A 21,361-nucleotide genomic window follows, 5' to 3' on the forward strand; every position below is an offset into this window, starting at 1 on the left:
GGTGACTGACAGACACCTTTTGGGAAACAGGGTTTAGCTGCAACAGGTGCCGTGGTTGAGAGTGGTTCGGAAGGCATTGCTGTGGTCGCTCTGGGAGGGGGAGTTTACACTGTGGGGGAGGTCTCAGAACCCGCCATCAAATCTTGTGGCCTGGTCTCCAGGAGTTCCAGTGGGATCCTGTCTTGGGCAGCAGGACCCCCTCCCCAGCCCCACCCAGCTTGGCCCACAGCCTGGGCAAGCAACCTTCTCTCATCCTGCTGTCCTGCTTGTCTCAGCGCCCGGGATGCTCTGGGTCAGCCCCTTGATGACTCATGTCCCAAAATCTCGAAAAGGAAGTAGCGCTGGGGTGAGCCACAGCTCTGCACCCATCTCCTTCATCTGTCGAGGCCTCCCACCTGCCCTCCTGCCTACCCCAGGGCCATGTCTTGGGCTGAGCTGGCCATACCAAGCTTGGGGCAGGGGGTGCCGGACCAGGAAATACTCCCCCAGCTCCTGTCCCCATTTCCTTCCAAAGAAGGGGAGGGCAGCTCTCCCTCCCCACAACCCTCAAAGAGGACCCCAGGCAATTTGGGGAAGGTTGCCAAGAGAGCCTCCAGGCGTCCCCCTCCCTCCACTCGACTGAAACCTCCCTGTTCTGGGTTGTCTCTTCCCAGGAACCAATCCCCAAACCTGCCCCAAAGCTTCTGGAGACCCTTAGTTTCTAAGCCCAGCAAGTGGGCCCAGCTCAGACTCAGGGGAGTTCCCATCCTAGCCCCCTCCCTGTGTGAGGGCCTAGAACATCTAGAACATGAGGGCGCTGGATTAGATCAGGGGAGGCGGGCTGCTTTCAGCCTAAATGCCAACTCTGCTTGGTGGTGGCTGCCTAGGGCTTCATGTTGAAAAGGATTCTGAGCCTGTGTGTGGCCTCTGCAAGAAAGGATGCTTAACCAAGTAGCCAGGTGTGTGCTGGGTGGGGAAGGAGGCAGCCACAGCAGATCACCCGGCCTCTGCCGTCTCTGGACTAGGTCCAAATGCCCCTCCTGTCCTGACGTTCAAGGACTCTGAGGTCCATGAGATGTGGGGGCATGGGGATGGAGCTGGGCTGGGCTTGATTCTAAACCACTGCCTTTAACAGTACAGAGGGGGGACTTCCCTAGTGGTCCAGTTTAAGAATCCGCCTTCTAATCCAGGAGACGCAAGTTCCATCCCTGGTTGGGGAACTAAGATCCCACATGCCACGGGGCAACTAAAGCCTGTGTGCCGCAACTACTGAGCCCTTGCACCGCAACTAGAGAGCCCGCATGCCACAACTACAGAGCCCACATGCTCTGGAGCCCTCACGCCGCAACGAAGAGCCCATGCACTGCAACTAAGACCCAACTAAGCCAAAACAAACCCAAAAAACATAACAGTACAGAGGGGACATATCTGTCCTGCAGGAATGACCACCTTTGATCCCACTCAGGGCCTTCCACTATGGGTAGTTCTCCCTTTCATCCTACTGCAAACCACGCTGCTGCATTTTACACCCATCTGTTTTTTAACCTGACATTGTCTTTGTCTCAGTTTTTTTTTAATTAAAAAAAATCCAAAGCATAATATAAGAAACACCCATAGTCCCACTACCCAGAATTGACCAACGTTAACAACTGGGGCTGCCCTCCTTCCTCTCTGACTTTCTATCCTATCACTTGACACCTCTGTTCTGGCTGGTCCTGCACAGGCAAAGCACCTGGATCACCCGTCCTCCAGAAACCTGTGTGACTCCCCCCCCTCACTTTGGTCCAGTCTGCTCAAACGCCGCCTCCTCAGAGATGCTTCTCTGAACTCTCCTAACTAAAGTTACTTTTCTTCATAGAAGCTAGTATAAATTCTCTATTTGTTTATTGTCTCTCTCTCCTATGATGGCAGGAACCTTGTCTGTTCTGTTCTCTGCTGTGTCCCCAACACCTAGAAAGCAGTACCGGCACTGATTCGATTTTTTTTTTTTAATAGTAGGCTCTCAGTTAATTTTTGTTGAATTATTTTTTTTGCTTCAGATTCTTCTCTAATTAAAATCAAAGTCCTTCTTGACCCCCAGCCCCTGGTCTAGTCCCTTGTCTTTCCCTCCAAAGGTAACTATTCCTCTGAGTCTGCCATGTTTCTCTCAAATCTGTTTTCTGCCTTTACATGGAAAGGAACGACAGGGAGTATTATTATACACGTGCTTCTGTGTTTATATCAACATACCAGGCACGCTCTCCTGCCCCCTGGTTTTTCCCCCCACCACCCCTCGGCTGTGTTTCTGAGAACTTTCCGTGTTGTTGAGTTCAGACCTGGTCCTGCCCTGCACGCCTGACCGCCACTCCCCCCAACCCCTCCCCCACCTCCGTTTCTGTTTACCTGCTGCCCTGCGAATTGACTGTCAGGTGTTTGCACTTCTGGCCCCAATGCACATTCTGGCACCTGTCTCCTGAAGCAGGGGATTGAGATTTTCTCTAGGTCGTAAACCTAGAAAGTAGCACTGCCAGGCTGTGGGGTTTACACATTTTCATTTTCGCTAGGTCCTGCCAAATTCCTCTCCCAAGGGGCTGTGCCGTTCACACTCCCAGCAGTATGTGAGGAGTCTCCCTCCCGGGTGCCCACATCTGCAAGGACATTTGATCTTGTCAGCGGGTTTCTTTTGATAGCCCTTTATATTTTCAAAGGGCTTTCAATTCTGCTTCCCCTTTCCAGCCTCACCAAGGTCCTGCCATATTCCTTTCCTCTGAAGGATGAGTCTCCCCTCCCCCAACTCCCAACCCCCAGTCCCTCACCCCTCCACCCCTACGTTCATTCCTTCTGCCCACCTACCCACCCCACCCTCCAAACCCCGCTCTCACTGACTCTCCTTCAGGCCCTGGAAGAGCCAAGAAGCAGCTGGTCCTTACTTTCTAGGTAAAGCCTCAAAGACAAGGAATGCCTGCTAGACACACTCTGGCCTCAGTTTCCCTGCCTCGCCTTGAGTTCTCCACCCCATTACCAGCCTGGGCAGGTACCCAACCCCCTCGACTAGTCCCTCCTCCAGCCCCTCCCCCCTTTGGGTAAGTGATTCCTAGCTATTTTATAACCTGGTCACTGGTGTGAACGGAATCTTTTTTTGCATAGCTTCTCTCGCTCTCAGGTACATCGGGTTTAGTGAATCATACTCCTCAGATCTTGCCTTACAAGCCTCCTCTCTTGCTCTATTTTCCCCCAATCCCTGCTCCCCCCCCACCCCCATAGACTCAATCCATGTGTCCTTGTAAAGCACATGGTGGTGTCTGTGGGCGTTCGCATTTCTCTGAAGTGGGACTGCCAGATCTTGGAGTCATTGTGTATCTATTTCACCAGCATTGCCAGAAATTTCTCCAGGACCGCGACGCCAGCCACACTCCTTCCCATCAGCATGGTCACAGGGTTCCCCTTTCTTCACACACTCCCCAAAACTCACCATTAGCCAACATTCTGATTTTGGCCAACTTGATGGGTGTGGAGTGGAGCCCACCATTGTCTCATTTGCATTTCTCTGAATATTCGTGGGTTTGAGCACCTCTTCATTACTTAGTCATTTGGGTTTCCCCTTCTGTGAACTGCCTATTCATATCCTTTGACCATATTTCTATTATTTCCTGTCTTTTTCTTGTAGCTTTGCAATAATTCCTTGTATATTCTACATATTAATTCCTTGTCATTTTTAGGTATCACAAACACTTCCCCGTTCTGTCATCTGTCTGGTATCTTGGTTTATAGTGTTCTTTGTTGATTCAAAAAAACAAAAAAAAACTTTAATTTTAATGTAATTCAAATCCATAAATTTTTTGCCATTTTGTTCTTAGCCAAAATGTCCTTCCTTACAGTGGGATGTAAAAATATTTTCCTATATTTTCTTTCATTAGCTTTATGATTTTACATCTCACATCTAGGTTTTTCATACAACTGAATTATATGTGGTATATGAGATCTAGAGACCCAACTTCATTTTTCTCCACAGAGTGAGTCAGCCTTTCCTATACCATTGGCAAAATAGTCCATCCTTTAATCGCTGATCATAATTGCATGGGTCTGTCGCTGAACAATTCCTTCTGTTCCATTCATTCTTGTTCCTAGGCTACTTGCACATATTTTTTATTGGTAGAACTTTGTAGAATGTTTAGTATCTGGTAAAGTGAATCTCCTTAGCCCCTTTTTGAAATTCACTTAATTCTATAGGTTCTTTATTCTTCCACACACATTTTTGAATACACTTGTTAAATTCTTCAAATTCCAGCTGAGATTCCACCCCCCCCACCCCCCGGTACGCGGGCCTCTCACTGTTGTGGCCTCTACCGTTGCGGAGCACAGGCTCCGGAGGCGCAGGCTCAGCGGCCATGACTCACGGGCCCAGCCGCTCCGCGGCATGTGGGATCTTCCCGGACCGGGGCACGAACCCGTGTCCCCTGCATCGGCAGGCGGACTCTCAACCACTGTGCCACCAGGGAAGCCCTCCAGCTGAGATTTTAATTGAGATTGCACTGAATTGACAAGAAAATCTGGGGGAGAACTGACATCATTGCAGTATTAATTTAGCTCATCGGCAACGTGGTATACCCTTCACCAATAAATGAAGGAAGAAGAGCTTCTTCTGTGGCTTTTAATAGTTTCCCCCCCCCCGCCCCCCACCCGGGCATTCGGGTGTGGCAGGGTTAAAGTCGTCAGCGCTCCTCCCTAACTCACCAGCTTCTACACCTGGGTTCCCATTTGATGTTTGCAATAACTCCAGGCGAGCTGAATGGCAGGACCTAATAGTCCTTTGTATAGATGATTTTAAGGAGTTTATCCAAGTCCACACAGCCAGCACGATGTGGACACATGATCTCTCCGCATTAAATCTTGATACCAATGCAGGTGTTGAAGAGTAAACGCTATGATACGTGGAAAGTACCTGGCTCATAGCAAGCACTCAATAATGATGTCCATTAGGATGGAAACCCAGTTTATATTATAAGACAGAGCCAAGGGTTGCTGCTTCAGCTCAAGGGGGCTGGGGAAGGTTTTCTCCCCACTAGCTTGGCTCTCTCCTGAGGTACTTCCCCAGAGCCCTAAAATCCCACGGTCGGGATCGGTGATCGCAGACTCTGTAGAATAATGGGAATAATTAAAAATCTGAAGTAGGCAAAAGTGATTCCCTAAGGTAGCACAGATGCTGAGAAGGAGCAGGTCTTGTAGGTTAAATAAAAGAACAAGAACTAAAAGCAGGAGGCCTCTGGGCATTCCCTTCACGATCAGCAGAAGCAAATCCTCTCAGGGCGGCCTCCATGGCGATGGGGTTCATGCTGATAGTCTCAGTTATGGATTTCTAACAATTTGTAACTGTAGGATGAAAATGACTTTAACAATGTGAGTCGGGCTATGAACAAACACCCATAACAAGTATAACCATAAGTTGGGATATTTTATTTTATTAATAAGTCACTGAAGATAATTTTTAAAAATTATTTAGAAGAAGGAAAGAAACCAAAATGTTTGAAGTGCTTATAATGGGAGATGGGATCATGTATAATTCTTGTTATTTTCCCTACACTTTTTTCTATTTTTATTAGTTTTTCTTTTTCCCCAAAATTAGTTACCTCTCTATTTATAAAGGTGTGTAGTTTTTGTTTTAAGTTTTAAAGCACCAGCAAACCTGGGTGCTAGTCCTAACAGCCACTGATTCCCTGTGTGACCTTGGGCACATCTCCCTCCTCTCCAGGCCTCAGTTTCCCCATCTGTACTCTGAGAGGGAGGGGCTGCATGGGGCTCTGAGATCTGGGGGGGTTGCAAATCCCTCTTGCACATCAGCCCTCCCCCACATCTGCACATCCCGCCTGGGCCTACCAGCCCAGATGGCCTACAGGTGACACTAACGAGAACATTTTTTTCTCATTAGCAAAAACTTGGCTCAGAGCAAGAACCGCCAAGGAGCCAGGAGGGGTGACAGGGCTGGGGAGCCATTCCCCACCAGGCTGGACATAAGGTGGCTCTGGGCCCATTTTCCTGACACAGTACCCAGCCCTCCCTTTGGGAGATGCCGCACAGGAGACCCTGCACATCAGCAGTGCCCAAGTCACCTACCTCATTTCCCCAGCAAGCTTTCCTTTTCCCAAATCAAAAGGAGGAAGAAATAAGTAATTTTTCCTGTGCTACAACTTCCCAATCTTCACTCACTTGGGTGTTTACGAAGACACGTCTACCAGCCACAGCCGGGCAGGGCTGGGCAGGGATGACTCAGTTGTGGACACAACCGCTGCAGGAACTCGGCGGGTGGAGGCCAAGCACTTGGAGGAAGACAGAGGGACCCTGGCTGAGGAGCCCGGGGGCTTCTTGAAGTAGGTGGCAGTGACTTGGCCCCCTCTAATTCATCTCCCAGGTGAAGTCTGTCTACAGGACGTCACTCCCAGGGAACCAGAGCCCCACACCCCCCGTCCCAGGCATGTCTTGCCTGACCTGCAGACTCCACGTGTAAGTACTGAGCACCTCCTGTGTTCTAGGCAGAGTTCTACGGCCCCTTCACCTACAGTTCATGGAGATCCTGCTCCAGCCGTGCACCCACATGAGGATCCCAGAACATTTAGTTCCCAGGAATGAATGGTGGCATTTCAAGCACCAAGAAGGCATCAACTTGGCCACCCTCTAGACCTGGGCTCAAGTCCTAGCTCAGACCACTTACTGCCGTGTGACCTTGACCTTGAAAAAATCACTTCATCTCCCTGAGCCTCCATTTCCTCACCTATAGAACGTTGGGGGGAGGGGGGAGGTCCCATTCTAAGTTCCCTGCGGGGATGCTGTAATGATCAGAGTTTGGGAGTCCACTGCACCTGGCACATAGTAAGTGCTCAGTAAATGCAGACTCAGAACTTAATGGTGGCCATACACTCTGCTTGCCCACGTTGGAGTCCTGCGTCTCCCCCTGGTGCAGGGGAAGCTTTCCCTGTGAAATTCCCGAAGTTCTCAGCCTCCCTCTTCCCCTTGACACCCAAAGGAAACCCCGGTGGGGCCCCAATTCCACAGCAGTTCCCAAGCTCTCCCAAGGTTGTTGCAACTTCCCACCAACCTCCCAGCCCAGCCCTTCCACTCTCCCTCCCAGCTCCTGCAGAATAATTCCTGCCTCTGAAACCAGCTCCATCACTTCACCCCTTTCTCCCCGAGAGATCTAGAGATCCGAATGCAGGGGTGGGGCAGCCTCCACCCCTGCCTCACAAAACCCCTCATTTCTGACACCCCAATCACAACGGCTCACTTCCCCCTGCATGCCCCAAATTTCTCCAAACTTCCAGATTTTGTCTGACTTGTGTGAAACCCCCAAGCCCTGGCTGTGCACCTGACCCACACCTAGGACCCCCACTGAGCTTTTTGTCTTTGTAGCAGTTACCACCGGCTAAGGTGTCTCATACACTTTTTATTGTCCCTCTCAATGAGGGCAGGGCTGTGTCCCCGGCACCCAGCAGCAGTTTGAGTTCAATAAATATTTATTGAACAAATTAATGAATGAGTTTAATCTTTGCAGCTTCTCTTTGGCATAGGGGCTTATTAGATCCAATTTACAGGGGAGGAAGTGGAGACCCACCACCTGGGCTAGATGCCATGCGGTGGGCACTAGAGCCCCACGCTTACCTCCGTCACAGCAATGACCATGCCCTCAGCCATCACCTGACTTCAGACCAGTCTCCCCAGTTGGGCTTTGACTCCTTGAGAGCAGTACCATGTATCCCCTCCCTTCCCAGCCCCACTGTGTTCCTCAGCACAGCTCCTGACACGCAGTAGGTGCCCTACACAGATCTGTTGCTTGAGTGACTAAATGAGGGGCTGAGTGAATGAATGCATGAATAAATTCATCTTTTCATACAGAAATTTTTTTTGTGCGGCTTCTGAAACTAGGCCTCCAACCCTCTTCATAGTCAGTGCTGTGGGAACTTAGAGGACACAGAGGTCCTGGTCCTGGATGGTCCTGGAAGGCTTTCTGGAGAAGGAGGAGAAAGTTGAAGATAGAGGTTTGGGAGTTGGGTCACTGAGCAGAGATTTCACGGTGGGGATGTGCCCTTCATATTTGGTGACGTGGGAGGAACACAGTTGGGTTTCAGAGGGGTTTCAGATACAGAAGCTATGCAGGCAGCAGGACAGGCCTGGGAGAGCCAGATTGGCAGACTCTGGCCTGTAGGCACTGGGGAATTATCGAAGGTTCTGTGAGAGAATGGCCTGGTCAGAGCTGGGCTTTGGAAAAGAAAGGTGGACAGGAGTCAGAGGACAAACTCCATGCCCTGTACATTTACTGAGCCCTGTACTTGCCCAAACAGTGCTCTATAGGGCCTGGGACTCAGGGTTGGGGCCACAGCACATTGGTGACCCCAGTCTGAGCTACAGTGGAATAGCATGGCCAAATGGTTGGAAACTCAGACTCTAGCCAGATAGCCTGGGTTTGTATCCCGGTTACACCACTTAGCAGCTGTGTGCCCTTGGGCAAGTGACTTAACTACTCCGTGCCTCGGTTTCCTCATCTGTAACATAGGGATAATAATAGCCACCACTTCCTAGAGCATTGTGAGGTTTCAATGATATAGCCCCAAAGCCTCAATAATTGAGTTCTTTATTATGTCTCTAACGAGTGTGTGACTTCCTGGATGGCAGGGATGAAGCCTCCTACATCTCTTTTGTCTGAGCCCAGCTCACAGGGCCGCAGCGTGGCTCTCAGGGGACTTTTGATAAACACGCCTGGCCCAGGGGACCTGGTCCACCTTGAGAGTGCCCCAGTGTTCGTTCACAGGGGGTCTTCCGCCTGAAGCGAGGAGCCCTCCCTTGACACCTGCCTAGGCTGTGGGTATTTCCTGAGTGAAGCATCATCTCAGTGAAAAACAGTGTCCCTGCGACAGCCTGTCGTTGCATAATCTGCCCACAGCTCTCTGTGACTTCCTGACCGGGCAGCCCCAGGGGGGCCCCTTCCTGCCCTGGAAGGTGCCAGACCCTGCGCCCCTTCTCAGGGGAGGCCCAGCAAGAACTCTCGGAGCCTCAGTTTCCCCATCTGGGAAACTAGGGCGTTGGAGCTGATTATTTCAAAAGCCTTAAATGTTCTCGAATCAGACAGATTCTGGCCCTGTCCCACTCTGATTGCATGGATCCCTGGACGCACAGGTCAGGCCCGTGGTCCAGAGCTCACACTCCGGAGACAGACTTGGATTTGGTGATTCAGCTTCCTTGAGGTGACGTAGGGAATAATAAGAGTCGAATTACTGGGAGGAAGAAATAAGGCAATATGTGAAGTGTGGGGCACAATGCCTGGCACCTAGTAAGATCTCATTCCCTGACACTCCTATTGAGGGGTGGGGGCTCCATCCCCTCCCCTTGACTCTGGGCTCTGTGTGGCAAAAGTGATGCTATGCCCCTTTCTGGGCTCCGATTTTATGAACCTGGCAGTTTCCACTTGTTACGGGGTTGTTTGCTCTAGGAACCCAGCCACCATGATGTAAGGAAGTCCAAGCCGCTCCAGGAGAGGCCCATGAGAGAAACCCACAGCCAACCCCAGCTTGCGGCCGTCTCAGAAGTGCGTTCTCCAGTGCCAGCTAGTACTGTGTGAGCAGAGATGAGCTGTCCCCTGCCAAGCCCAGGTCAAAGTGCAGACTTGTGAGCAAAATAACCACCCATTGGTGATTTTAAGCCACTAAGTTTTGAAGTGGCTCATGACGTAGCAGGAGATAACCAGGACAGTTAAGGTCAGTTACTAGCCGGTCAACACTTTTGAAAAACGGGGACCAGCAAGCTCATCTAGAAATATGGTCACTGTGATGTTAAGCGGTGATGTATGTAAGGTGTCTTGGCACTGAGTAAATTGCTAACAGATAATTTCCCTGCCCCTTATGCAGGATCAGCTACAGAATCTTGGGGACCCAGAGAAAAATGAAAACACAGGACCCCTTGTTCAAAAAGTATCGATTTTTCAGACAGCAACAGCAGAGCATTAAACCAAGCACGGGTCCTTCTAAGCTTGGGGCCCTGTGACTGTACAGGCCACAGGCCCGTGAAGCTGCAAAGCCCTTTTCCTACAATATTCTTGTCTGATTATGGGGGCCACTTTGGCTCTTGCAAAGCTGTCTTATAATAAGAACCCAAGTCTCTTACCACAGTTACTATTTTTTTTTTTTTTGCGGTACGCGGGCCTCTCACTGTTGTGGCCTCTCCCGTTGCGGAGCACAGGGCCCCGGATGCGCAGGCTGAGCGGCCGTGGCTCACGGGCCCAGCCGCTCCGCAGCACGTGGGTTCTTCCCGGACCGGGGCACGAACCCGTGTCCCCTGCATCGGCAGGCGGACTGTCAACCACTGCGCCACCAGGGAAGCCCCACAATTACCTTTATTTTAACAACAGTTAAAAAAAAAAAGAAAGAAAGGAAGAATAAAAATTGGCAAGTAATCTTTACTGTTCCCTTGGACTAAAGAGTGATTCCCCGCATCAGGTCTCAGCGTATGGCTAGAGCTATCTCCACCGCAGAGCACCAAGCTGGGCCTTAGGCAGACTGGGTACCTCTATGGGGCTCAGTTTTCCCATCTGTAAAATGGGGAGGCTTGCTCTTGACATGTCTCCCTTCCTGGAGACAGGTTCTCCAGCACACGTTCTCTGTCCTGCCTGTCCTCCCAGCCTTGTGTCAACCCTGACCTCAGAATCAGACCACTGTTAAGGAAAGCAGCTTCAAGAAACAAGGCTCTGACTAGGTCAGCTCTGTGTCCTTTCTGCCTGGTCAGAGGCATCAGAAAGCCACTTGATCTCAGGAAGGTTTTACCCAGCCTCTTGCAACTGTCCCTGCCTCCCCATAAAAGAGGAATAAAATTGCCCTTCCTAAAGGAAACTGGTCCAGAAGGCATAGTGCCAGTTGGTAACTGCGATGTAGACACAGCCCCAACCACAGAGGCAGCCAGAGTTGAAGTGTTGAATTCCAGCTCTGGCACTTCCAGGCTGTGTGACAGTGGGTTGGTTGCTTAACCTCTCTGAGCCTCAATTCATAAAAGGGGGAACTGATACTCAACCTATTTACCTTTCAGTTATTATCATGAAGCCCAAATATGTAAAGAATGTAGAAAGCCTTGGGTAATCTCTAAAGCTCATAAAATGCTACATATGATGAATATCATTTACTGAACAGGAAATATGCCCGGCACCAGGCCAAGCTCTTTACCTGTCTTACTGCTGAACCTCACAACCATCTTGGAAGATAATTATTACGTCCATTTTGAAGATTAGGAAACTGAAGTTAAAAGCGCTTGAGAGCTTCACCTGAGGCCGTGTACTGGGAACTGCATTGGCCTGGAGGTTGAACTCTAATGGGCCCATTCCTCCCCCTACATCGGAAGCAGGGGTAATGAAATGGGACAGAGGCAGGTGCTGGAGGGCTAAGGAGGAAAGGGCGGGCCTCGATGCTAAAATGACCCACACCCCACACCAAAACACAAACGCCTCCAGCCTCCAGGATCTTTTGGTTTGGTTTTTACTCTCCTGGAAGACACCCAAAGAAAGGGGAAACTGGACAGACTCCTCACTCCGTGTGGTGACATCAGCTGAGGGCCCAGGGCTGCAATGTTAACCAGGAATGTAGTCTCAGCTCTCTGCCCTTTCTGAGAAAACACATCCAACAGCTTCCTGGCTACCAGCAACTGCTGCCTCTTTAGCCCAGCTTCCCTCTGAATTAGGTTAAAACGACCTTCGCGGCCCCTGGTTTGCCTTTCCTGCCCATTGCTGAGATAATACCAGGATGTTTATTGTTCTAATAGGAGGAAAATAGATATAAAGAGACTGATGTTCTTACAATATTTATGATAAAATCTAAGTGCCTTACAACGGCCCATCAGGCCTTCCAGGATCTGGCCCAGCTGGCAGTCCCGCTCACCTCCCTTTCCTCTCTGCCCTGATCACTATGCTTCTACAAGGCGGTGTGCTTCCTGAACCTCAGGACCGGGAGCGCCCCACCTCAAGGCCTTGGCATTTGTGGTCCCCCTGCCTCCTGCTTTCTCGGCATGCTTGCGGGCCCCCACCTCGCCCACCCATCATGTCACTCATGCAGAGTGCAAAGGGCACCTCCTCCAAGAAGCCCTCCCTGACCACCTGGCTAGAGTTGGCCCTGCCCTCCAGACTCTCTGCCACAGTCCCGAGTGGGGCCCTCTGGTAGCACAGAGCACGATCCCACTCAAGAATGACCTTGTTCACTGATCTGGTTATGTGGTCCCGGACGGGTGGGGTGCAGGAGCCCAGGATGGGCTCGGCCGGCTGCTCCCTAAGGCCCAAGGAGCTGCCCTTGAAGCTTTTGATATTCTCACTTTGGCTTCCAGTCAAGGGTACTGACGCATTAAAGCGTTCTTCTCTGGCCCTACCTGTGAATCCCTCCCCCGACCCATCCTGGCCCCAACACCTCCCACCCCACACTTCCCCCCACTGTTACATGGTAGAGGACAGGGAGGGTCAAGGAAGGGCTGGAGGAGAGAAGGCACACAAGGAACTGTGGCCAGAGAGCTGCCTCTCATCTCTGCACAGATTTTCATTTCTGTTCAGCTCAACAAATCAGGTCCCAATGACCGTGGGACAGAGAGGATGCCAGAGACACCTTCTTTAGGCTCTCGTGGCTGGAGGGATGTGCTGCAGATTCAGGCCCTTGTATTGTCTTAGGGATTGGCCCTGGCCTTAGAGATTCTAGGAACCTAGTGCAGTTTACAACCTACAAGACTGTCTTGGGAAACAACAGAGTTTCTTTGAATGCAATGGTTTCTGCAGGACGCTTATTACTTACTTACTGTCACTCCCTGACTACAACTGTTCAGGAAAAGGGGTGTGCCGGTTCCTTAGAGCCTGGGAACTGCTACCCTGGGCAGCAGGGGCCTTGTCTGTTTGCCCACCTGGATGTCAGAACGACCAGAGGTTAAGGAGGGGTCCGTCATCACTGGGCAGGGAAATTCGCTCTGGTTCTCAGATCGACCATGTGACAGGCAGTGGCTGGTACGATGGCCAGGCTGGTTGTGAGGTCTGGGTGTGGACTGGAGTCCTGGGGGTGGGATGGGCGAGGTCTCCTTCCAGCCACCAGGGGAGACATAGAGCGGGGCTTCAGGCTGGCTGCCTGTGGTGGAATGCAGGCCCCAGACTGCCCCTGAGTTGTGACCAGTTGTGAAATAGAATCCATCTTTTATGGCAAGGCAAGAAAAATTTAAACATAGAATTCTTCTCTGCCCTTTGGCCTCCCCTCTCCCCGCACTGTGCATTGTGTGTCTGCATTACGCATTGACCAAACCTCCCCCATCTGCAGGAATACCCGCTCAGCCATAAAGAGCAGCACTCTCCCAGCATCAACAAGACAACTCCTGAAAAGATAGCATTCCTTCCTGATCCTATAAGGGGTCACATGACCCACTGCTCCGGGCTTAGATCTGGATTACATAAACTGTCAATAATACGTCATTGAATGTACAGCCCTGTCTCAAAAAACTTCTATAAACTGTGTCTTGACTTCCAATGGGTAGAACCATTCTCAGAGCCTTCTGAGATGCTCTTCCTGGGTAATAAGCCTCAAATTTGGCTCAAATTAAAAATTTCCAATTCTTTCTTAGATCGACGGATTAAGTTTTCATTGACACCAGGGAGGCAGGCTGGGGCCTCCCAGCTCAGGCTCCAAGCCCACGACTCACATTCACCCCCGGTCCTCTCTGGGCTACCCAAGGCTGGGGCATTCACGCTGCTACTTTGTGACTCCCTTTTCCCCAGCTGTGGGGCTGCTGGGCCCAGCCCGGAGGGAAGAAGGCTGTGGGGAGACCAGGGGTGCCTCCTGCCAATAACCCAAGGGAGCCTGAGGACGAGAGTGCTTTATTCTGAGTAGCCCCAAAGGCCGGGCCTTGGACCGACCAGGGAGTGGGAGTTCCACAGGGACAGGGTCTGCCTCCATCCGCAGGGAAGAACCTCCAGCAGTGGGAAGGGCTGTCCCAGCAGGTAGGGGTCTCCCTGTCCCCAGACGCTGGCAACCTAGGTGTCTGGGGCAGAGAGGTAAAGCAGGAGCCGTTGTCCTGTGGGGAGAGAGATGGCTCGGACCCTTCTGCTCAGAGGTACTCAAATCTCAGGGAGAATTTCCTGAGCCTTATGATTGGTTTTTAAGGGAACTTATGAATTTTTAAAGGACCAAAGTTTTGGCCATTGGGTGAGGGAGCCCTTGGGGGGTGGGGGGTAGTGGCAGGAGGGAGCAGAGTCCTCACACTGTCCGGGCACGGGGGGTTTTGGCCATTGTCCGGCCCACGTAAACTTCAGGTTCTGGTGTAAACGGTCTCTCACAGCATCCAGCCTCTCTCCAACTTTCCCCAAAACATCTGAGCGGTTTCAGAAACTACCCTGGTGAAGCCGGAGCCAGCCTCAACTTCCTCCAGAGACCGAGCAGGCTGGTGAGTAAACAGCGGCCTTCCCGGGGCCGGCTTCCAACGGGTAATTCCAGCAGTCTCCAGGCTGCCTGCGACTCAGTGCCCCGGGCCTCATCTGCCCACACTCCCTTCCCAAGACCACTTGTTTGTTGCCATGAGTCTGAGAGCCCTGGGGAGAGCAGGAAGAAGCCCCAGGTCAGGGCACTTGACTCCTTTGTGTGAAACGTAAAAATCCTAAAGTCCAGACTGAACTGAAACGCTCTTTCTTTTCCGGCAGAATGTCAGTGAAACCAAGTAGTCTTCTGACACCCACACCCCCATCATGGGTGCTGAGCAGCTAGAGCCAAAGGCAGGGCCTGGTACCACCAGGATCTGTGCACGTGGCAGATCTGGGGAAGACGCATCTTTGGTGGCCCGGGACAGAGCACAGGTGCCCACAGAGCGGGTAAGGACCCAAGAAGGGTCCACAGTCCCCCTTGTCCACGCAGGGAGGGAGCCCCCCTGGGCGAAGCAGAGCAGGCCCTTCTCCAGGCAGCAGCTGGGTGGGCGGGTCTCCGGCCAGGCAGGGGCACCACGGCTGCAAAGAATCTGCAGGTCTCTGGGTCCCGAGATGCCTCCTGCTGCGGGAACAGTGATGTGCGCTGGGCCCTGGGCCCACTGTGGGGGCTACAGAACAGGGGAGGGCTGGCAGCAGCAGAATGCAGGGTGCCCAGGCCCTGCTGGCTGCCTGTTGCCCCAACACACAGCGCTGTTCAGATCTAGCCCCTTGGTCGTCTCTGCCGCACAGGCCTGGGCTCCCCAGGGTCTGGGTTGGGGGGCAGCTGGGTGGGGAGGCAGGTACAGACGAGCAGAGCCTCCTGCGTTGATAGGCTGGGTCTACCGCTGGATGCTGGAACCTCACCTCAGGCCAGATGGGCCTCTGCCACCAGGTGGGTGCTACCAGCTTGGTGCCACCAGGGTCACCGTGGCCTCCCAGAGGCACCCAGCTGCCCTCTCAGCCCCAGCCCAGGCCAGGCCTCATTTCCCAGAGGCGGTCGTGGGCAAGGGGTCCTCCTTCCCTTCCTCCTCCACCGAGAACATGACGTCCCCACAGCTGCCCGCCAGTGGTTCCGTCTCCTGCTCTGGGTAGTGGGGGGCATGGTCCACCTCCAGATCCTCCTCGAACTCGGACCCTGCCGGCCCCACCAGGCCCTGGCCCTCAGGCACCTTGGCCTTCACGGTCCCCACAATCACAGTGTCGGCCTTCATGATGTAGATGTTCTCTGCAAGGCAAAAGGGTGGGGGAGATGAGACAAGAGCTCCAGCTGGATGGAAGCAAGGAGGCAGAGGAGGGTCCCAGTCCCAGCTCTGCCACTTCTGCTGTGTGGCCTCAGGCAGATGGCACAGCCTCTCTGATACACAGTAGGCCCCGCCGACTTCACAGGTATCCTGAGGCTCAAAGGAGATAAAACAGCTAGGAACTGTGTGCTGAGGGGTTAAGGACTGGCCCACGTATAGGAAGTGCTTGTGATTTTCTCGACACTTCTGCCAAGATGGGGTAGAAGAGAAGACAACGGGGTTAGGAGAGAAAGGAAGCCATGGGGAGAAATTGGAGAATGACATGGACACCAATAGCACCAGTGAACACTCGCGGAGTTTAGCTGGATGCCGTTCCAGATGCTTTTCACACATTAGCTCCCGAATCCTCATGTCACTTCCACAAGGTAGATAGTCTATCGTGATCCCCATTTACAGATAAAGAATCTGGAGCCCAGAGATGTTAAATGACCTGCCCAAGGTCACCAGGTAGTTAGTAGAAATCCCCAAAGAAACTCCACCCTGCCCAGCTGCCCTTTCAGTTCATATCCACGTGCCTAAAGCAGAAACCTGGGGTGGGGGGCGGGGGGTGGTGGCAAGGGGACAGCAACGTGTCCTGGTTTGCCTGGGATGCTCCTACTGGTTTTAGTATTGAAAGTTCCACATCCCAGGAACCTCTCCAGTCTGGGCAAACCCAGACAGATGGTCACACCCTGCAGAAACCTCAACCCTGTTAATAATCTCCAACAGCCTATGACCTGGACAGCTTTGCAGGGGCTGGTATAGCTTGACGTTTGTTGCTTATGGCCACGTGCCTGCCCAGCACATAGGGCTGCTCGTGTGGCTCGCGTGGATGAAAAAGCAGCCCAGCCTCTTAGAGGCATGACCCCCCGCGGTCTGCTGACCACCTGCTACTAGGGCTTTGGAGTCTCAGGGGAGCTAAGTAAGGTGCCCAAGAAGCTGGGACGTGGGGAGCCTGGCCTTCACCCAGGTCAGCTAACTCCAAACACCAGCAGCCCAGCTTCTGATGGCCTTGAGCCCAGGGCAGGGTACGAGCTCCCAGCCGCTCAGCCCTGGAACTCTCTCTGGAGTCCGAATGGGGAAGCTCAAGAGGGAACTTGAGTGCTAGGGTGGGGCAGGGAGCTCGGGATCCCTACCTCTCTGAGGAACCCAGTTACACCCCTCCGATTCAGGAAGCCCCCAGAGATTCTGGGGGCCCCCACACGCTCAACCCCATTGCATAATGCCAGTTCTTCTGTTTTGGTCTTTGATACTTCCAGGATAGAGAGAAGTGTTCAAAATAGCAGTGAGAACTAGAGGGAAGGCTACAAGCGTGAAACAAGCTATGGGCTGGGAGCCCCCCCACACCCCAAAAGAGAGAGCGTGGCCTCAAGCCACATACCCTCCATCAGGACCTGCAGGTCCTTTGCCCTGGGAACCTGACCAAAAGGGCTGGCAAAAGATGGGAGCCAGTGACGGTGAGGGACAGGGGACCCCAGGAGGTGAGAGAGAACACAGAGGAGGCCGCACAGTGCTAGAGGAGATGAGACAGACAGACAGACAGACATAGAGGAGTAGGGGTGTGGAAGAAGAGGGGTGAGTTTGTCCAGGGAGAAGCAGCCAAAGCTGGGGGCCAGGCTGTGATCCCCTCACATTCCTCGGGTCCTGATTCCTCTAGCTCTATCCCCCATCACAGGGCTGCCCACTCCCAAGTTGGGAGAAGAGGGTCTTCCAGAAGTTGCTTGGACTTCCTGCCCCACCCAGGGCTCCAGAATCCAAGGAAGTTGTCCTGGACGGGGATGGGGATGAAGATGAGGGGAAGGGGCTCCCCCTGCCCGGTGCCCAGGGGTAGAGGGGTAAAGCGCAACCAGAGTTTGGTCCCCTTGGGAACTGTACAAGGGGGTACTCCTCTAGGGAGGTGTCAGGAGAACAAAAGGCTCACCATCTCTTGAATGTCCCAAGAGAATCTCCAACCTGCTTACCAGCCAGGCTTACAGGCCAGGCTGCCCAAGCCCCAGCCCACCTGGGAGCCTGGTGCCTCCCTCCCCCTTCCCCCGCAAACACTCCCAGAGCCCCAGCCCTGTGGTTCCAGGCACTGCACTCAGCTTTGACTCAAATGTTCAAATTAGGACTTCTTAGGAAATTTGCAGGAGATGCTTTCAGTGGTATTTCCCAAAATACATTCTTTTCCAGTAAAACTTGCTGAAAGCTACAATTCCAAAAGTTTCAGTTTGGTGCTGTTTAGGGTTCTGCCCTAAAGCGTTCTATCCACCAATCCCTGCCACACAAATGTGTAGGACGATCACAAATGCCTCTTTGGAATTATCTCAGTGATGGTTAACCCTCCAAAGACAGAGATGGAGCCAATTAAGGCCCTGCCCCCGGGGAGCTAACAGCCAAGTGGATGGGGGTGGGGGTGGGGAAGGAGGCTGCAAACACACACTGCTGGGTGCTTAGGACACTAGGAGGGGAGGCCTGGGCTCTGGGGCCACACAGCACAGGGGCATCTCCTAGACGGGAGAGTGGAGAGGGCAGGGAGGGCTTCCTGGAGGAGGAGGCAAATAAACAGGGTCCTCAGGACATCAAGAATTAACTAGATTCAAGGAGGTGGAGTTGGCTGTTTCAGGTGAGAAAGCAGCCGCCCTCAGAGCTCAGAAGTGAGAAAGGGTTCCGGTGATTAGGAAACTGACATTGAGTGGGAGGAAGAAGCAGACCTGTGGGGTGGGGAGGCTGGCAAGCCTGGTGGGGAGGAGGCAGCTTAAATGCCGGAATAAGAAGCCTGGAATTCACCCTGCAGGTACCAGGGACCCCCTGGAGGGCTTCAGGCAGGGGTGTAATATGGGCAGGTAACCATTTTGGTAGAAACGTTCTGGTTGTAGCAGGGTGGAAAGGAGGGGGAGAGAGGCAAGGAGGACTTTGGGACCGGAAGTTTCGCCCTGGCTGGAGGGTGGCTGCAGTTCGGGGCGCGCTGGCCTCCGGGTTCCACTGAAGGGTACTGATGCGGACAGACCGGGGGGGTTTCGGAGCCTGCAGCCATGCTGCCACTTGGTAGCTGTGTGACTGGGAAAATCACTTCTCTCCCCTGAACCGCTGTTTCCCCAATTGGAAAAAGGAGGGAAAGACCCCATCCTCGGAAGGCTGTGTGACAAGAGGTGACGAGCGTGCCATGCCCAAATGCGTCAGCCAAGCGGCAGCTCTTACTTCCCTGATGTCTCCCTCCATCCCCCTCAGGGGCCCTTCGTTGGGGGCTGGGCTGGCGGTTACTTTCCCTCTAATCAGAGCAGGCACCAGGCAGGGGGAGCCCCACCCCCCAGGACGACTTCATGCACATCATTTCACGGATTTTCACGATGGGCTCCGTGAAGGCAGAAGTCCTGCTATCCCTACCTTACAGAAATGTACACTGGGATGAAGAGGTGGCGGCAGCTGCTCCACGCCCCCTGAGAAGGGCTTAACTCCACAGAAATTGTCTCCTACTCATGAGGGCCGGGGGAGGAACCCCTGCCTCTTCCCTGCTGGGCCTTCCGTCCTCAGGGTCTCTAGTCCCCGCTGGGGGCTCAGGGCCCATCTCTCCTGCCCCTGAGCACCCCAGGACCCCCCAAACAGGCTGACTCACCAATCCTGTTGTTGGTGTGCTCCGCGGTCCCTCGGGGCTCAGGAAGGTCCATGGAGGTGGAGGGGCTGCTGGCTGGGCTGGCCTCCAGCAGCTGCAGGCTCTCCAGGTTGGGGCAGGTCTCCACAGCTGGGGGGCTCGTTAACCCCTGCTCCTCAAGGCCCGGCTCTGCCACCGATACCCTCCCGATCAGCTGCAGTGGGCACAGAGGAAATGGTGCTGATGCAGGATGCCCCAACCTCCCCCAGTCTCTGAGCTGGGGAACCCCTGTTTCTTCATCTCCATAGACCCCAGTGAGTCTCCCTCTCTGCTTTAAAGCCGTCATGCACTACCCTGGGCTTCTCAGCCTTGATAGCCTGACATACCTGAGTGTGGGACCCTGTGAAGTCACGTTGATTTTAACTTGTACTAAATAATGATACTGTCAGCATTGCATACAATGCTTACCAGGTGCGTGGCCCTTGACATGTGTTAATCCTTAACAACCACTCTACAAGGTGGCTAATATTAGCAGATATTTTACAGATCAGGAAACTGAGGCACAGAAGAGTCAAGTAGGGGCTTCCCTGGTGGCGCAGTGGTTGAAAATCTGCCTGCTAATGCAGGGGACACAGGTTTGGGCCCTGGTCTGGGAAGATCCCACATGCCGTGGAGCAACTGGGCCCGTGAGCCACAACTACTGAGCCTGCACGTCTGGAGCCTGTGCTCCGCAACAAGAAGGCCCGCGATAGTGAGAGGCCCGTGCACCGCGATGAAGAGTGGCCAACGCAGCAAAAATAAATAAAAATTAATAAACTCCTACCCCCAACATCTAAAAAAAAAAGACAAGTCAAGTAGCTTGCTCAGGGTTAGTTGGTAAGTGTCCGGCCAGTGCTTGAACCCCACCCAGTATCTCGCTTTGGAATCCATGCACGTTAACCCAAGTCTACAAGTATCAGCTCCAGGCCCACCCCAATTCCCCTGCTCCTGGGACAGCAGCCTTTTATGATCACACTAATGTATTCTAAAAACAGTTACATCGCAGGAAAATGTCGGTTTCGTTTTTCACTTTTCTGTAAGTGCCAAGGAGAAGTGCTCTTGTAAAATGTTCTAATGTAAATACCATTTACCTTCAGCCTTCAAAAGGGAATGAGTTTGAGTAAGGCAGAAAGTATAGCTACATAATCCTGAGTATTCTTTTTTTTTTTAATTTATTTATTCATTTTATTTTTGGCTGCACTGGGTCTTTGTTGCTGCATGCGGGCTTTCTCTAGTTGCAGTGAGTGGGGGCTACTCTTTGTTGAAGTGCGTGGGCTTCTCATTGTGGTGGCTTCTCTCGTTGCGGAGCACGGGCTCTAGGCACACAGGCTTCAGTAGTTGTGGCACGAGGGCTCAGTAGTTGTGGCTTGCAGGCTCTAGAGCGCAGGCTCAGTAGTTGTGGCGCACGGGCTTAGTTGCTCCGTGGCATGTGGGATCTTCCTGGACCAGGGCTCAAAACCGTGTCCCCTGCATTAGCAGGTGGATTCTTAACCACTGCGCCACCAGGGAAGTCCCCTGAATATTCTTTTAAAATAATTTGAAGTCCAAAAGACGGCATTCGTGAACATGTTACTATTAATGCTTTGGCCCACATGGCCAAAAGGTATTTGATTATCTTACAAATCGTTAAATACCTTTTCATGAAATTTCTTGGCCTCATAACAGCAACCTGTCTGACCCAAGCATGTCTGAATGTGATCTCCCATGATTTGAACCTGAACTTGTATTGTGGTTCCATCTATTATGTTTAAAGATAAAGGATGGAAACCGTTCTCATGTACGAAAATTTGAGTTAAAAGAAAGTAACAGGGCTTCCCTGGTGGCGCAGTGATTGAGAGTCCGCCTGCTGATGCAGGGGACAGGGGTTCGTGCCCCGGTCCGGGAGGATCCCACATGCCGCGGAGCGGCTGGGCCCGTGAGCCATGGCCGCTGAGCCTGCGCATCCGGAGCCTGTGCTCCGCAACGGGAGAGGCCACAATAGTGAGAGGCCCGCGTACCGCAAAAAAAAAAAAAAAAAAAGAAAGTAACAGAGAACTGATAAGTAGAAAAGAAGAAAAGCGGGCGAACCATACA

The 21,361-nt window shown here is 52.6% G+C and overlaps 2 protein-coding genes across 2 annotated transcripts in view; one reads left to right on the forward strand and one right to left on the reverse strand.

Moving 5' to 3' along the window:
* Window positions 1-21,361, forward strand: part of LOC117202358 (basic proline-rich protein-like) — a 447,146-nt gene that overhangs the window by 380,646 nt on the left and 45,139 nt on the right. The window lies entirely within an intron of this gene.
* The window catches only part of TNFRSF8 (TNF receptor superfamily member 8), a 32,686-nt gene continuing 25,025 nt past the window's right edge, over window positions 13,701-21,361 (reverse strand). Inside the window, exons 12-13 of the mRNA XM_049698087.1 lie at window positions 19,274-19,463; window positions 13,701-15,623 (exon numbers count right to left, since the gene is read on the reverse strand). Of these exons, the coding sequence (XP_049554044.1) occupies window positions 15,379-15,623; window positions 19,274-19,463 (435 nt within the window). The 3' untranslated portion in view covers window positions 13,701-15,378. The remainder of the gene's footprint in view (window positions 15,624-19,273; window positions 19,464-21,361) is intronic.

The sequence above is a fragment of the Orcinus orca genome, chromosome 1 (genome assembly GCF_937001465.1).
Source record: "Orcinus orca chromosome 1, mOrcOrc1.1, whole genome shotgun sequence".
Lineage (NCBI taxonomy): Eukaryota > Metazoa > Chordata > Mammalia > Artiodactyla > Delphinidae > Orcinus > Orcinus orca.